The 17,997-nt window shown below is 36.6% G+C and overlaps 1 protein-coding gene across 1 annotated transcript in view; it reads right to left on the reverse strand.

Moving 5' to 3' along the window:
- ITSN1 (intersectin 1) overlaps positions 1 to 17,997 on the reverse strand; it is a 200,677-nt gene that overhangs the window by 145,421 nt on the left and 37,259 nt on the right. The window contains exons 2-4 of the mRNA XM_019626944.1: positions 7,322 to 7,381; positions 5,262 to 5,354; positions 4,193 to 4,256 (exon numbers count right to left, since the gene is read on the reverse strand). Of these exons, the coding sequence (XP_019482489.1) occupies positions 4,193 to 4,256; positions 5,262 to 5,354; positions 7,322 to 7,349 (185 nt within the window). The 5' untranslated portion in view covers positions 7,350 to 7,381. The remainder of the gene's footprint in view (positions 1 to 4,192; positions 4,257 to 5,261; positions 5,355 to 7,321; positions 7,382 to 17,997) is intronic.

Genomic DNA, 17,997 nt, shown 5'->3' on the forward strand with positions numbered 1-17,997 from the left:
AAGGACAGCGGCTTGTCTGTTCCCCTTCCCCGATTCCCCAATGCTATTTCCCTCCCCCAATTCCCCAATAAAAAATCTTTAAAAAAAAAGAAAAGAAATAAAACAAGGTGATGGGAAAGAGAAGGTGGTGGGTAGCACCAGGTGGGCAGAGGGAACTACTGTCGACAGACTAGCAGTCAGGAAGCGCTTCTCTGGGCGGTGACGCATCATGAGCCAGCTGGGCGAGGATTAGAAGAACTGCATTACAGGAAGAAGAAATGCCAAGTGCAATGACCTTAAGGCAAGAAGAAGCCTGGCTCGTTTGCAGAATACAAAGAAGGTCAGCAAAACTGGAGTGCAAATATTGAGGAAGAGAGGGGGACAAAATAAAAGAGGAAAAAAGCAAGAGCCAGATCACACTGGGCCTTGTGGGCTTCATAATGACTTGGGGTTTTCTTCTCAATGGAGAGATTTAAATGGATTTGCTTTTTAAGATCGTTTGGATGCTATTTGGAGACTGGAATTTAAAAGGGGCAAGTGTGAGAGAGAGAGAGACAGACAGACAGACTTCAGTGGGGAAAGTCAAACAGTGGGTCCAGGTGAGACAGATTAGGACAGACAGGGGCAGTGGAGGCAGAAAGAGGTGGCCAGACTGGGAATGAAGTCTGAAGATGGAGCCAAACGTATATGCTGATAGACTGGATGTGCAGGATAAGGAAAAGGGAGGAATCAACCATGGGTCCCAGCAGCTGGATAGGTGCTCAGTGCCATGAACAGGGAGAAGGCTCGGGAATGAGGGATGGAGGAGAAGGGAACATGAGTCAGCATGGTTTTGGGGGGTTTTTTTGGTAAATGAGTTTGGCGCATTGACCCTGTTGGGGGCTGCCGGCCACTCAGAGGTATCCTATGACAGTACATGTTATATAGCCGCCTGCCCTGTCCCCATGCCCCAGGTCACCAAGCCATTCTGATTTTTTTGCTTTTGTCTCTGGCTCCCTCCTCCTCTCTGGAGGCCCATTTCCAGGTGGCGCTCCCTCCCCCTCATTTCTCTCCTTAAAAGCCTCTGCTCTCCATTTCTGCGGCCCCTGCAGCCTCTGATTCCAAAGTCCTCATTTGAGCTCTTTTTCTTTCCTGGACCTTCAAGGCTCTTGTCCATTCTCCTCTCCTTCTCCGCCCCCTCCAAGGCCAAGGCTGGAACAACTGTAAGCACCCGAGTTGCCAAAAGGAAATAGGATATTTACCAGCTTCCTTCCAGTTCCTTATTTATAAGACAATTTCTAGGAAGGTGGGTCGTCTTTGTTACAATTTGGCGTTACACACACTGACTTGACACCATCTTCTGAGAATTCAAGCTTTTTTATATTCCTAATTGGAAATCAGATCGGATAGGTAGGCATCCCCAAAGTATTAGTGGGTTACAGTTCAAAAGTCACAAATTAGTTAACTGGAATATTGGTTCTATATGGAACAAAAATTATAAAGGTTTCTAACGCATACTTCCCAGTAGTCCACGTCACTCATATATTTGAACCGAGGTCCAGAGCAAAGAGAGTAGAGAGACACAGTAGAAATAGTTCCTAATTCTCAATCCAAAATGTTCTTCTTCTCCAGTGACTGACATAAACCCATTCAGACTCAAACCCATTCCTCTCTCTACCAAAAGGGGCAAGGCCTTCCCTGGGTCCTTACTAGAAAAACCACATGAGAACACAAGATTAGCATGAAAGGCAGAAAGGGAAAACTATTTAATTAGGTCAGCTGTTATTACTTATAAATTTAAAAACCTAAGTTTGAAGAGCTCAAGCTTTCTCAGGGTTACAAAGTGGTAAGGATCAGAGGTAACGCGGAAAAAGAGATCTCACACATTGCACTATACTAGTGCATCATCTTAGCAGGACAGCCGTGGCTTGTGAAATATACAATTACTTTTCAAAGATATTTCATTTGGAAAAAAGATACTTAAAGGCGTAGTTTTCTCCCCCCAATAGCAGTTCTTGATACAAGTAAAATATACAATCACAAATTTATTTAACAAAATGTCACAAAAAAGTTAAAGAGAAAGAACATTTTTCACTCCCAATTTATCATCTGTATTGTTAATAAAAATTTTCACTACAAAAATAAGCTGGAAAAATGACTCTGATACACTAAGCTAAAAACAGTTTGGAAAACTAACAACTTAATTGAAAAAAAGTGAAATTTACTAGATAATACTTTATTTTGTTCCATTACACTTATTACCATGCGACAGTTTTTATACTGCTATTAACTATCTCCCGCTAGACTACAATTTCTGTGGAAACACAGATTCTGTCTATTTTGTTTACTGCTGCATCCCCAGCACCTACAATATTCACTGACCCATAGCAAACATTTGATAAATATTTTTCCACTGTTGAATGAAAAAAATGTGACGTGAGATTTTTCTTGCAGCAGCGTATTCATCGTAAGCCTGCTTCTTGAACGAACCTTCATAAACTGGGAATAGAACATAAAAGCGGAATTCAATGGAAAAAGTTAAGCTGGGAAAAGGAAGGTTCTAGCGAGTGATCTTGACTGATGGTGTGAAAAAATCATATACCAGAATGCAAAGCAAAACAGGCTTGTTCCAATTAACACAGATGTCACAAATCCCCTACATTGCAACTTAGGCACTTAACTGCCAGGTCAGTGCTCCTGTGTACCCATGAGCTCTCCCTCCCGTGCCGTCCCGTCCCCTCCCCCCACCCTGTCTCTCCTCCTCTCTCCCTTCTCCTCTCCTTCCTCTCTTTCCCCAATCCCATCTCTCTCTCTCTCCCCTCTCTTTCTCTCTCCTTTCTTTCTCTGTTAGTCTTCTATTTTATTTTTAAAAAGTAATTCCAAAAAACTTGTTTATCTGATTTTCCAAGCTCAAAGTAAATCAGAGGTTAGAACTAGAAGGGCACCATAGGAAGAGACTCACTAGGTGAAAGAGACAGTCTGGCAGCCAACATGCTGACAACCAGGAAAAAGAAAATAAAGCAGACACCAAAAAAAGCACAGGAATCTGATATCATTTAGTTTCAATTCAAATATATCCATACACAAATATATCCAGATTTCTTGCGAAAGTTTTGCTATTTCAGAACATAGTAAATGATTTTCATACTGATTACACAAATAATCCAAGCTGAGACTACGTTCTGTAGACTCTGCTTGAAGGCAACAAAGAACTATGTCACTCTTTATTATAATTTCCATAAAATTATAAATAAAAAAGGTCAATCATTTAAGGGACAAGCAATTAGTAGAGCAACTTAGTTAAGTGGAATACCTCCCCACCCCAGTGACAACAGCAGCTACCTGTTTTTTGGGTTTTGTTTTCAGGGACTATTATGTGCCAGGCCCCACACTAAGTCCTTTATATACAGTTTCTCTCCTAATCCTCTTAGGTCTATAAGGAAAATGTAAGTCTTCCCATTTTCTAGATTAGAAAACTGAGGTTAGAGAGGATAAATACACGTTCCAAATCTTAAAGACAGAAAGTAGAGTGGCTGGGACTCAAACCCAGGTGTGTGACTACAAATCTCGTGCTTTCTACTGTAGGAAGCAGCCTCTGCAATAATAACAAACCAGGGAAACTGTAAGAGCCAAACACTGTGGAAAATGTGGCTTTTTGACAACAGAATTCAGCATGGCTCCCCAAAGTCATGAACCTGGAACCCCAAACTATATTCGCTATTCACTCTTTTTCTTTCCTATGGTCTAAAAGATTTAATGCTTATTTGGGATAATTAATCAAGGAATTCAACAACATATATTATGTATTCTCCTTGTACAACATTGTAATAAATACTGGTTATTTCACTATTTCACTGGTTATTTCACTACTAACCTTCAAATAGTTCCTTTACCATTTATTCAATGAGAGATACAGAAGCATTAGATTATAAATAAAGACAACTGAGACATTCAAATGGGAATGGGTGTTGTGAATAAAGCTAAATTGAATAGTGAGAAAATATAAAAATGTAGGTTTCTCAACTGGAAATTCAACTTTTGGACAGTGTTACCTTGTAAATGTCGCCACTTTTTTTTAGCTCTACACTAGAAAGATACGTTTTAGAAGTATTCCTCTGTTAAGAAGTAGTAGCGTATTTCAGACTAGAGATATAAATTCTCCTTCTATATCTTAAGAAATTATATTACTGGAATATTTTATTTTACCACTGGCTTACGTGAAGTTCCAACTTACCATATCTGTGCTAAAACAGGTTGAGGTAACCCAGATTGAAAAAAAAAGTTTCTAGCTTGATCACCTGGAAATGAAGTGGAAACAGTTTCAGAAGAAAACAACAGCTGAACAATAACAGAAATCTACTTACAGCAAAATTGCAAAGATAAGAAAAGGCTGGTAATCCTGTAAATACAGAATTGAATACATGATAAAGGCCAAATGGCTAAGTCTATAAAGCAACAGTAAAATGAATCCATCAGCATTGACTTCAGAGCTTAACACTTTAAAAACTCATCTCAAAAAGGGCATACCATCTGCAGGGATAGACACTTTAATTGATGTGCTATTAACTAAGATGGTAACAGTTGCACATGTGACAAAGCACATCTACAGGGATCCTCAAGAAAACAATGACCCATACTTCTACTTTATTGAAAATGGTCTTCGCCATTCCCGGTATCTACTTCAAATTTTGGGTACTTCTAATATATTTACGGAGAATAAATAACAACTATTAAAAGAATCACATCAATGATTAAGAATTAATAAATTAAAGAGAACTGTGTGACAAACACAAGAACAAGTCTCCCAAGAAATCTAGATCCCATTTTTTTCTAAAGCCAATTCCTAAAGAATAATCAAACTGGAAAGTAACGGAAAAGTCAAAGTACAAAAGGCACTTTAGGGGCACAACAATAAGAGTGGTTTTTTGTGTTTTGTTTTTTTTAATGTTCAGAATTTGTTAGTTTATTTAAGTTTCCCAAACAAGTTCAAGATCAGAACTAAGCAAGTGTTTTAGCTCAAGGACCACCGCCCAGTGCTACTTAAAGAATGTGGTTCATTGATCTTAACCAATTCCCATCAGTGATATGCTGGGAACAAGTAGCTTGACATCCATTGAAGACTGTAATCAAGGCTTGAATGCATCATAGGAAAAGCAACTGTAAAAATACAAGCTCAGGTGATGGCAAAATGCGTCAATGTCCCCCCCAGCCACATGTGCCCACCTTAGCTTTGCATAATAGATTCTCTCCACAGGTATATGCACTACTGAGAAGTAAAAATGTAAAAATACGGATCCAATTACCAGTAATAAATCCAGATATTGGCTTTAAACTATGGAACTGTTGATCATGCTTTGCTCTTTCCTCTACAGTTATGGCCCAGATATCCAGGCTGCCTACAATCCAAAGAAAAGACAAATTATTCAATGAGGAAAAAAAGAAAAAAGAAAAAGACAAGGTGCTCACACAAACTATTTCCATAGTACTTTAAGAGTTTGTCAATGTTATAAATGATTTGATAAATTAATACCTGTTTGTCCTTGGAAGTTATACACAAAAAGTTAGAAAATTACGAGTAAAGTAGCTGTCTTCCCCCAAAAAAAGAAATTGGCACAAATTATTTTTATAAAAACTGTCCTATAATCCTATAGTTAGCAGGATTGTATGAAGACCTAGTAAGTTAATCATCATCATTTATTTACAAAAACTTAAGCAATAGACTAATTTAAAACTGCATCTTCGGATGTCTTAAATGCCATATGTGCAACTTATGAAAAAAAGTTGGGCCTTGCAATCCTACATAATTCCATATTTGTTAAAAATATTTAGATATTGGATTATAACGATGGTTGCACAACTCGTAAATTTACTAAAAACCACTGAGTCAACTGTATAGTTAAAACTAGTGAATTTTATGAAATGTAAATTATACCTCACTAAGACTGTGTTTTAAAATGGGGTCCTTGAAAAAAGTAATGGCAAACCAAAGAGAATGGAATTTTTGTTCTCCTTCAGTTTCAGCTCTAAGTCTGCCAGATGTTCTCACACTTCCGAGTCCTAGGTCTCCTCAAATAAATTTACCAAAACAATTTTTAATTACATAGATACAAGGCTTTCAAAAGTTCAAACACTTTCCCAAAAGGTGGGAACAGACAATATGTATGTTTCATACAAAATGTGAATATGTCTAACACAAAAGCAAAATGTCTAAGCATCACATTTAACCTCTCTGTGGGGTCTGATATGACAGTGACATGTAGAATGGTAATTCAATCATTGGAAACATTATTTAGGGAACATATTAATGTGCCAAGCACTGTGATAGATATCAGGGATAAAATGGTGACTGATACAGGTATGACCGTTTCCTCACAGGCCTTATAGTCCTGCAAATTCTAAAAGGGATTTTTAATGCCCGTCAGAATTCTTCCCTGGAACTATAAACAAACACAAGACCAAAAGAAAAAAAAACAACCCAAAACTTGCCCAGTAAGTAAGAAGGAAGACAAAAGCAAAACACAAATAAAACAATAACACTAATGGTTTTGAAAACTTTCCAGGCTGCTGTACTAGAATCCCACAGAGGCTTTTACAGATGTGATCAGGGGGAGGATGCTTTGTGCTTTCTGGCTCTCTTCATGACTGGATCAGACAGCTGCCAAGAGTAATTAATTAACATCTCACACTCTCTTTGAAAAAAAAATACTTAATAATGTTAGGAAAAATGACCTAAAAAACATATTGTATGTAGATGGATATGTTTTAAGAAGATAAACTAAAGCAAATCAAAGTGTCATGTTTCAAATCCAGGCTTCAAAAACCGTATAGAACAAATGATCCAGTCACTTCAACAAATAAATTGGGAAAAAAAAACAAAAAAAACCACAGGAATGGAAGGGGAGTGAACTAATGAAGACGCTTAGGAGACACATGAGCTAACTGCAATGTATGTATCTTGTTTGGATCCTGACGTGAACAAACAAACTGTAACCAAAAAATGGCTAAATCGGGGAAATTTTAACACTGACTTGATAGTTGATATTAAGGAATTACCATAAATTTTGTAGGTGTGATAATGGTATTGTAATTACACCTTTAAAAGTGTTCTTATCTATTAGAAACACATCCTAAAATATTTGTGGATGAAATGATATGATGCCTGAGAGCTGCTTCAAAAGAACCCAGATGAACCAATGTTGGCCGTGAGCTGAAAATCACTGAAGCTATATGATGGGTCCTCATAAGATGGGTTAATTATAGTATTCCCTCTACTTATGAGTATACTTGAAATTTGACATACTACTAAGTTATTAAAAATGTGGTTCCAAAGTACATTAAAAGAGTGAAATCTTTGAACACTTACCACCAAAAGGCGTTGGAAACTGAGCCATGGTTCTGTTACTTTTCCCTTGCTAGTCGACGCCTGGAAGTGAAATGCAACATTTAAGTTTATGAAAACTTCACTCCTATAAACACATTAATATTCTGTGTCTTTAATGATCAGAAGACTGATACCAGAACTGGGGTACAGCACCACAAATGAAAGTTACAGCTAAGGGGCTCATTCATTCATGCATTCATCCTCTGCACAGTTTCTTAGTGGCGGGTACAATGATGGGCACTGGGGAATGTTAGTGAAAGACTCTCTGGCACAAGAAGCTTTCAGTCTGGTGAGTGATACCTACCATTCATTAGCCCAGGACAGCTTGGGCTACAATTTCACCAATGTTGTATGTGTTACTTTTTCAATATATATTTTTCTCAACTGTCTGCATATACATGTTATAACAACAGCTCCTTTTAATGAGCACTTAGAATATGCTGCCCACTGTATCAGGTGACTTATCAGTTTTATTTCTTTTCATTGTCATCACAGCCCTATCCGATAGATCCTATTATCACCATCCCCATATTACAGATGAGGAAAATGAGTATCAGAGAGGTGACGCGATTAGGCAATACTATAATTGGGTACCAGCTGGACTGGAGCAGTGGCAGCAAACTCCACAGCCTTCAGCCCATGAAACACTGTCTGCAATCGCTGCTTATGGATTTTGAGAAAGGCCGTCAACAATGTATATTGCACTAATGTGTCCAGAACACCAAACACACACCCACTGCTCCATAATCCCCATCAGGCACTATTTGTTCATGAACAGCCAATGTGTAACCAAGCCCATCCTTTTCCTCAACTAAAAAAATCCACTTACTGAATATTTTTCCTCATAGTTAATTTAACAACACAGTAAATGTTCATAGTTACAAATAAATACCAATTAATCACAGATTTAAATTTTAGCTAAAATTAGATTTTAAAAATGCCCCAATATTCTTCAATTTCATCTTCCAATCTGTCCATGGAATTATTTTCCAACTATGATATTTTTAAATTTCCAAAAGCTTTCTTGTTCTCTACTCTTTATTCCTAACACTGTCTTTTTTTTTCTTTTTTAACAAACACAGTGTCTTTTACTCTTCTCATTCTTTTTTTCCATTTTGCTCTTTAGTTTTCTTCTGTTTCTTACATCACTTGATTCCTTCTGTTTGTTTGTCAGCTGATATCTGTTGCAGGCCTCTCTCTCTTTCCGTTTTGAGGCTTTCTTCACTATCTGGTGCTCCCTGGGTGATCCTTCGTATTTAACTTGAGACACTAAACAAATGCTCAGAAGCTGAGCGTGGGTGGCAGGTTTGTTGATTGATGGGGTTCTCCATACAATGATCATGGATAGACAGCCTGTCACCTTTTCATTAAGAGGACCCCCAAATATCAGTATGGAGAGGTTTTTTTCATTGAAGCGGTTCAGTTTTGCCAGAGAGAAAGTGTAGGGGAGGGTGGAGAGGGAACGCCACATTTAGCTGCTGGCTTCTGAAGCGGAGTAGAGAAGGGAGAAGGTAACAGACATTACCCAAAAAAATAATAATAATAAATAATATATAATCTCCTAAAGAAGATAAATGCAAAAATCCTTCACAAAGTATTAAGAATTGAATCTCAGTAATATACAAAAAGCATAAGACATGAATGAATAGGGTTTATCCCAGAAGTACAAGGTTAGTTTAACATTTGAAAATCAATTAATGTAATTTACCATATTAACAGAATAAAGCAGCAAATCCATGTGGTTGTTTCAATAAATGTGGAAAAAAGCTTTTAACAAAAACTCTCAACACTCAATAATAACAAAAACTTTCTGAAAACTAGGATTAGTAGACTTCCTCAAACAAATACAGAACATCTATGAAATTTTCAAATGTTAAGATAATTGGAAAAACAAGTTTTTTCTCAAGTCTGAGCATTAGTACATTTAATATTCTTCTCACTTTTGATCAGATTATCATTTCTATTTAGAGCTTACTTGAAAATAAGCCTTTATACCTTTCAAAGATTTCTTCTTGCCAAAGTCTTATTCATTTATTCAGGAAAAGTTTTTATACCCATGAACAACACAAGGCTATACTGATCCAACATAAATAACAGGATGTGTCAGTGATTTTTATCTCCTCATTAAAGCATTTTAAGATGGTCTTAAAAGAGCTGATTTCTAAGTCCTTATCTCATTCAAATGACATCTTAAAGCTCTACTCCCAGAATCTGAGATAACTGTCTACATTATGCCAAAATTATGGAGTTAGCTTCAGTAAAGATTTACTGGCATGATCCTTGCTATTAAGGAGTTTACAATTAACTCAATAGCAAAAAAACAAATAACACAATTAAAAATGGACAAAGGACCAGAAAAGACATTTTTCCAAATAAGAGATACAAAGAGCCAACAGGTATACAAAAAGGTGCTCAACATCACTAATCATGGAGGAAATGCAAATCAAAACCACAGGGAGGTATCACCTCACACCTATTAGGATGGCCATCATCAACAAGACAAGAGATAAGGAGTGCAAAGCTGTGGAGAAGAGGGAACCCTTATATACTATTGATGGGAATGTACACTGGTACGTCCATTATGAAAAACAGTATAGGAGTTCCTCAAAAAATTGAAAATAGAAATAGCATATGACCCAGCAATCCCACTTCTGGGTACATATCCAAAGGAAATGAAATCACTATCTCGAAGAGATATATGAACTCCTATGTTTACTGCAGCATTATTCACAACAGCCAAGATATGGAAACAATTTATCTGTTGACAGATAAATAATGTGGCATACATATGCAATGTAGTATTATTCAGCCATAAAAAAAAGGAAATCCTGCCATTTGTGACATGAATGAAACCGGGAACATTTTGCTAAGTGAAAAAAGCCAGAAACAGAAAGACAAACGCTGCATGATCTGACTTATATGTGGAATCTAAAAAAGTCTAACTCCTAGAACCAGAAAGCAAAATGGTACTTGCCAGGTGGATGGAATGAGATGGTGGTCAAAGGATACAAACATTCGGTTATAACATGAATAAGTTCTGTGGCTCTAATGTATAGTATAGCATGGTGACTAGTTAATACTGTATTGTATACTTGCAATTTTCTAAGAGATCTTAAGTGTTTTTATCACACACACACACATACACAAATGGTGTGAATGTGGTAATCATTTCATAATGTATACATATATTAAATCATCATGTTGTACACCCTAAATATAGTTTATTCGTCAATTATACCTCAATAAAGCTTTACAATTATACCTCAATAAAGTTTACAATTAAATAGGGGCTAGAAAATACACACCAAAACTGTGTATGAGTGTGTGTGTGAGAGAGAGAGAGTGTGTGAGTGTGTGTGTGTGTGTGTGTGTGTGTGTGTGTACAAAGAACCATAAGCAACAAATAGTAATTAACTAAACCTTTATGAAATGCTTACTAATACATCTGATCTGTATTAGCCAATTTAACCCTATGAGTTAACTAATATTACTGTCCCATCTTACAGATGTGGAAACTAAGGCAACAGTTGACGCAATTATTATTGTTTCTTACACAATTATTAAATAGTGGAAGAGGGAGTCGGTCTGGATTCAGGGCCTCTGATCCTAACCCATACTTTTCAGGATTAAGTATTTCATGGAACAATCATGAAGTAGTTAGCCTGGCAAGCCACCCAGGGTGGAGCTGGGGGGAAGGAGGGAGGGGTCCTGTTAGAAGCAATAAAAGCACAGGGAAACAAACAGGAGAAAGGGACACCAAGAGCTTGTTTAAGTGTCATCGCAGACCACAGAGGAAACTGAATCGGGGAAATAAGCTTAAGGCCTTTGCCATATAAATCCAAAGAGCTTTCACTTCTAAATAAGCAAAGCTGCCTTAAGTGCAAGGAAGCATTTCTCCAATGAAAAATGGAAGCTACACCAACACACACACACACACACACACACACACACACACACACACACACACACACACACACACCAGCCCAGAGCAGTATAAAGAAAAAAACAACAACAAAGTGAGTGATCCAGAAGTTCTATCCATATGATAGGATTTCAACAGGATAAGGTAGGCCACCTACACTGAAAACAAAAAGAAACGCAGGACCCGGCTAGAGCAAAGCAGTGAAGGGCATTCTGCCCTCTGAGGTGTGGGGTCCTACCTGGGAAGCAGGGGGCAGGACCGGTGCCCAGAAGGACGGTGGTTGCCCCCAAGGGCGGAAAGGTCGCCAGCACAGAGCTGATGCTGTGCTGCTGGGGGACCATCTGCAGCTCTATAGACAGAAGCAGCCACCATGCAGACAAATACGCGCATACTGTCCTACTTCATTAACAGCTTGGTATACTGTATTTCCTTTTAGCCTTTTCCCTATAAATATACAATTGTTTCCCTCTTTTGCACACTCTACATTACAATACATACTCTCCCCAAGTTGTTAAAACCTTTCATAAACATGTTACTGGACTTAGATATAAATTTTTAGAGTAAGGCAAACACTCCTACATTTACACATAAAAAATAGAGTAACACACAGACTAAATATGGAGCAATCAAGAAATCAGTAAATAGCAGTAGTTTTTAAATGTTTGGATGTTAGGATTTTTAAGTGGAAAGCTACAACATGGTTGAGAAATGTCTTTAACCTTCCTTCATTTCAGCTTCAGAAAGGAGAGCTAATTATAGAACGTTAAAAGAATGTTGATCCTTAATTTCAGCATTTACATTAGAATCCCAAATGTTGATGTAAAGTACAAGACCTCTATGTGTATTTATAAAATAAAAATTCATCCTAAAAATAGTATTTATTAAAATGTCATTTCGTGTGGTAAAATTATGTTGAAATAAGTTTGTTATTTGATTTCCAATGTTTTGCTGTCATAAAGGGAGGCCATTCAGAAAACATGAAACGATTTTAAAAAAAAAGTAAAAAACAATACATATAAAATTGGTTTCTACAGCATAATAAACACTAAATTTAGCAGTAAAAAAGGGAAAAACCATGAAGAATAAACTTTCTAAACTCTAAAATACTGGCATAATTTAAAATTTTTAACTTTATATTACATAATTAAACTACTCAAAACATCTTTAAAAACAGGTATGTTGTAGTATTCTCTCAAATTTCCTGCAGGTTTAAAATTTTTCTAATTTTTTATTTTTAAATAAAGGGGGGAAGGGCATACATAAAAACAAGTATGTGAGATGAATGAGATGATTCAAATATGTCTCATTCACAGAAAAGCAACCTCAGAATTATGTAATTCAAATAATTACAAATTAGAAAAGTCTCTAATATATAAAAACAGGACTAATTTAGCATTAATGACCTAAAGACCCATTATCTGTTTTTCACTTAATTACTGACCATTCATTCCCTTACAAAAATCTTGTAATCCTCTTCTAGAACTCAGAGAGGAGCAAAGGTTCCAGGAGAGGGAGGCAGAAGCCCGCTTTGCTGTAAACACCCCACTGACCTCGGCTGCTGGAGCCGTACAGAACTCCTGGGTCTCAATATTAAGAATATACTTTTGGTAGAGAAGGTATTTATTTTGTCTACAACCAGGTCATGGTGTCTTTTCCCGAGATTCAGGCTAATTCATTTGAAATAGATTTTCATGGCACTAAGGTAATGAACTTTAAATTCACTTCTTATAAATTTTTTAAAAATTTATTTTAAAGTTGCTCAATAGATTTCAGTTAAAGGACCTACAGGATAGGCAATTACAGAATAGAACATGTAAATTTCTACAAATGGCATCAATAAAACATTGAGGGGGAAGAAAGGAACAGAAATAATGTCAAAATGTAAGAAGAAAATGAAAATATGTGGATATTTTAAACATCCTAAATTATATAAAAATATCCTCAAGAACATTTTTTTTTTAAAGTACAGTACACTCTCATCATACCATGATACTATCTGATATTTGAGAGTTGTGAGTCTAGTTTTAGGTATTTTTCCAGCCATATTTACCCCTGATCTAGAATAAAAAATAAAAGGAATCATCAAAAATACACTATTGTCCCCATATCTTTTCTTCTTGGAAGCCTTTATATCTCTAAAAATTCAAAATTAGAAAACCTTAAAGAAAAACAAAAAAATCAAAGGAAACCTTTCTCTATTAAATAAAATAAAGTCTGTAATAAATGGAAACAAGTAGAAGAGCCTATACCCGTTTTATAAGCAAGTCTTACACCAAATTCCACTCCTGTAGAGACTGTTTGAGCAGGAGATGAACAAAAAGCAGAGAGCTGCCCTGTAGGATTACACATAAAGGCAGGACGAACACAAAGCCCTTTTGAAACACAGAGAAAAGGTACTGAAAACCAAGCAATAAATGGACAAAGGAACTGACAAATTCTAAACATATAGCCAACCTGATCAATGCCGAATAGTCATGTCTGAAGTTATGGGCCTCAAATGTGGCTTCTACATGTGCTGCAGCTTGAAGCGGAGCAAGATGGCTTGTACGGGATGTGCAGCCTGTTCACAAGGAGGATTTTAAAACTGTGTGAAGGGTAAAGAGCCCAATAAAAGAGAAAACCTTATGAGTAAGTTCAAAGAGACACTGTCAACATTCTGTCTGAAAAACTGTAGGGAACATTCAAGTTGTCCTTTGAAAAGAGAACAGGCATTCCTCCCAGATTTTTGTTGTTGGGGGAGGGGTGGTGACAGGGGACAGAGGTGAGAAGGGGACAGGTCAGGAATGACCAGTGGTGAGCCATCACTGTCAGGCCCAGCTGTCAGCACATCACTTGGCAACTCTCAATGGCATTTGAGAAGATTCATCCATTTACTCTAGATTACTATCCACAGAGAGAAATGCCAGGATAGCTAGCCCATAAAGCTCAATAACCTCAGTTCTTCTAAATCATCCTTAATATTTGCAATAAGAGACAGACTTCGTCAGGGAGCAGTGAAACCAAAACATAGCTACAAAGCTGAAAAATCAGAGACAGCAAACAAACAAACACACAAAAAAGGAATTCCTGCTTTGAGAAATGGAAATTAACCAGCCTCTCCTTGAAGCTTATTTCTGACTCTAAGCCACCAACTAACTGCAAAGTAACATCTGAAAAGTAAGTCATTAGCTGTAGTTTGTCTAAGTTAAGAAATCAGATTTTAAAACACTACAGCTGCAGATAGGATAACCATTCATAAGGCTTCAATAAAACAAATAAAGGACTTTATTTCCCCCGGAAGTGTCCATTTTCAAGAGGGTCATTAAGATCAAGCATTACCTCTTGTTTTAAGAGATACATTGAGGTACTGAATGCTGAAAAGTAATTACAGTAATACCTTGGTTTGCGAGCATAATTTGTTCCGGAAAGAAACTACTCGTATTGTAAGGCAGCGCTTGTTTACCAAGTTAAAACGTATTAGAAATGTTTGCTCATCTTGCAGAACACTCGCAAACCAAGTTACTCACAATCCAAGGCTTTACTGTACTGAAAAAAGCGGATAACCCCATGCCAAATACCAAATAATTTTAAGAATCACTGAGCTGGAGAAGAGCAGTTCTAAAATTTTATTTTAAATATAAAACTTCAGGAATTCCAAGATTATCAGCCAAATTAATAATGAGATTATATAAATTTAACCTATTTCAACTCACAAACTTTCCAGTGACCTCTCAAATAGAAATTTCTAAGCGACCAAAAAAATTGAAATTTCACAGGTAACTGAAAACACTCATTTTATCACATGAAAAAAATGCAATCAGCTAGGTAATGGGAGAACAAATGTTGTCATTTGTGTAATGTGGATATATACGGTCACTAAAAAAAAATAAATAAAAGATGATCTGAGGGGTTTCTTCCAAATAAAAACTGCATTTTCGACACCTTACAAGGCACATGCACACTTGAAGGAAAACATTAAAATAAACTTCCATCCTGTAGCACAAGAATTGAGGTCACACTGAGTCTTAAGTCAATTCGATGTACTATTTTCTACTATCATCTTTATCTCTAGGTTATTAACTTGTATATCTCTGAATACCCCAGTGACCAAGCCTGGTATTATCAGTTCACCTGCAGGAATAGTGGTCACAGCTGGGCAGAGGAAAGTTTTAGAGAAAGCTTTCAGTTTTAAAAAAAGTCAAGAAGCCACCCAGAAAGTACCAGTTGTGCAAAATAGCACTGCAACATTGAAAAGAGCAAGAAAGAGGAAGGTCTCCTGCCAGATTTTTAAGCCTGCTTCAACAAAAATAGTGCAACAGCTGCAACTGGATAAATTAAATGAGTTTATAGATCATAGTAAGAAATGAAACATGCATGCTATATAAAAAGCCACCATGTGCTAGAATTTATAAAATGCTCTATATTTGAATATTTGCATCAAAATCAAATCTGCTACATGGAACTTGATCACAAATAGCCTGATAACACAACTGAGAACCCAGCAAACATTTCACATCTTTGACACCCTCACAGATGTAGTGTCGCAATGGACAGCAATGACAATTAGACCCTCCTGTCCAATACAACCAACCCCTGATGCCAGAAAGTGGGAAACTCAAGGGCGATTTGCTTTAATATCTTAGCTACTTTGCGGAAGACTGTTAAGTGTTTGCCTGATCAGAAGATAAAGGAAACCTACATAGCTACATATTGATAATCCGATCCAACCTAGATGCTAGCTGCCTCCTGCTACAGTTTAAGATTATCTACCAGTGTGTAAAGAATGAGCGAAGTCCAAGGGAAAAAGCCTTACTGCAGCATCAATGAAGTCACTGAGTGTCATGAATGAGAGCAAAGGACAATGGTCATTAACAAATACCAACTGCACCCTGCTAGGTGACCTAGAGGACTTCTATGCAGGATAAGATTTATTACCACTAGAAAGTTTTAGGACTGAAAAAAAAAAAGTGCAATAACATTAGCATCACTAAAACACTAAATAGACTGCAGCAACAGAAAACCAGACCATTTTAGAAGGCAACAGATACATGGTTCAAATCTTTCATTTCACTTCACTTGACTGAGATACACTGAAATATATTTAAGTCTGAGAAAAAACAGAAAAGGCTGAAAAGAATCCTGGTCATCATTTACTGAGGATTTCACTAAATTTCTTTAAGTATATCTGCCTGTACCATTAAAATACAGAAAGGAAGCTTGGAAGTTTCTGTTAAAAATCACAAATACAATGTGATCTGGAATAAAAAAAAAAAGAAAATCCCAAATTTTCTCAATTTTGTATTTTCTTTGAAAAAGTTAAACTTCTCGTAACACGAAAAACTTTGTAGAAGCCAATTTTATACTCCAAGTATGGATTATGATTCAATTTACCTAGAATTCCAATTTAGTCATGTTTACACACTTAAAATTGACTGCATTTAATTTGAGTGTTGTGAAATCCAGTAGAGCTATTAAGCTTTACAATTCCAAATAACATTCAAGAGATTTTTTAAAAGATAACTCTTGTTACTGAATGGAAGAAAAGTCAATTCATTCAATATGCAGTTCACTGATTAATATTCATCTAGATGTGGACATTATAAAACTAACCCTTTTATTCCCTCTCTGACAAAGCTTTTCTTATTTCCTCTATATCCCCAGTTTTAAAATGAATCATAAAGTTTCTGACAAAGGGAAATTTTACTTGGGAACTGAACCAATTTACTTCAGGTCAATCCAACTTGGAAAGCTCACCACAAAGGAATGAAGTAAGGCCTCAAAATAAATAAGTTTGTTACTGCAGATTTCCAGTATTATAAACTGGTGGGAGAGCAAACTGTTACAACTCCCCTGGAAAGCAATGGGACAAGGTATGTACCCAGAGTAGGAAAAATCTTCTTTATCCATGTGCCTAAGAATTCAACTCCTGGGAATTTGCTCTAAGAAAATAATCTAAAATGCAAAAATATACATCCAAAGATGTTCATTGTGACTTTATTTTTAACAATGAAAAACTGAAATAATCTTAAATGCTCAATAGGATAGGAATAGGTAAATTATGATACATCTACTCAATGAGACCTGTGACAATTAAAAATGCTCATCAAAAGTATAGAGCTTTATATATTGTGTCTACCATATTTTTTGTTTTTAAAAAATACAACTGAAAAAGAAAGTACACCGACACATTAAAAGTTGTATAAAGTGTTGTAAATGTTATCACTAACATTTAAAACTTGTACAATGATTCAAGTTACTGCTTTCATATACATTGCATCAAATGAGATGACCCTGCCTGCGGTCTTCCACAGGACTGTGAAGCCCAGAGGAAAAAGCTACCAACCTGACACAGAGAACAAGCCACTCTGCAGAATAAGTAGCGTGAGTGTGATTTAAATGAGAAGCCGTATATAAATACACAGGGAACAGCATTTAGACTAGAGAGCAGCAGGAAGGGAATGATTAAAGCACCATATAAAAGTACAAAATGCATCTAAGGGATTAGTCAGTAATTCTGAATGGGAGGAAGGTAAAAGGGGTAACAGAATATCAGAGATGCTCCCCGTAGTGGAGAGGAGCCTCCAAAACGTCTTGAAAGAACCTTAGCTTTGTGCTGAAAAGGTCTTCCTCTTATTAATATAGACAGCAGGAGAAGCAGCTATACAAGTTTGTTGCTTTTTTAAGATTTTTTATTAGAGAATTGGGGATGGGAACAGCACTGGTGAATTGGGGGAAGGGGAACAGACAAGTTGCTGTC

Source organism: Hipposideros armiger, unplaced genomic scaffold (genome assembly GCF_001890085.2).
Source record: "Hipposideros armiger isolate ML-2016 unplaced genomic scaffold, ASM189008v1 scaffold_695, whole genome shotgun sequence".
Taxonomy (NCBI): domain Eukaryota; kingdom Metazoa; phylum Chordata; class Mammalia; order Chiroptera; family Hipposideridae; genus Hipposideros; species Hipposideros armiger.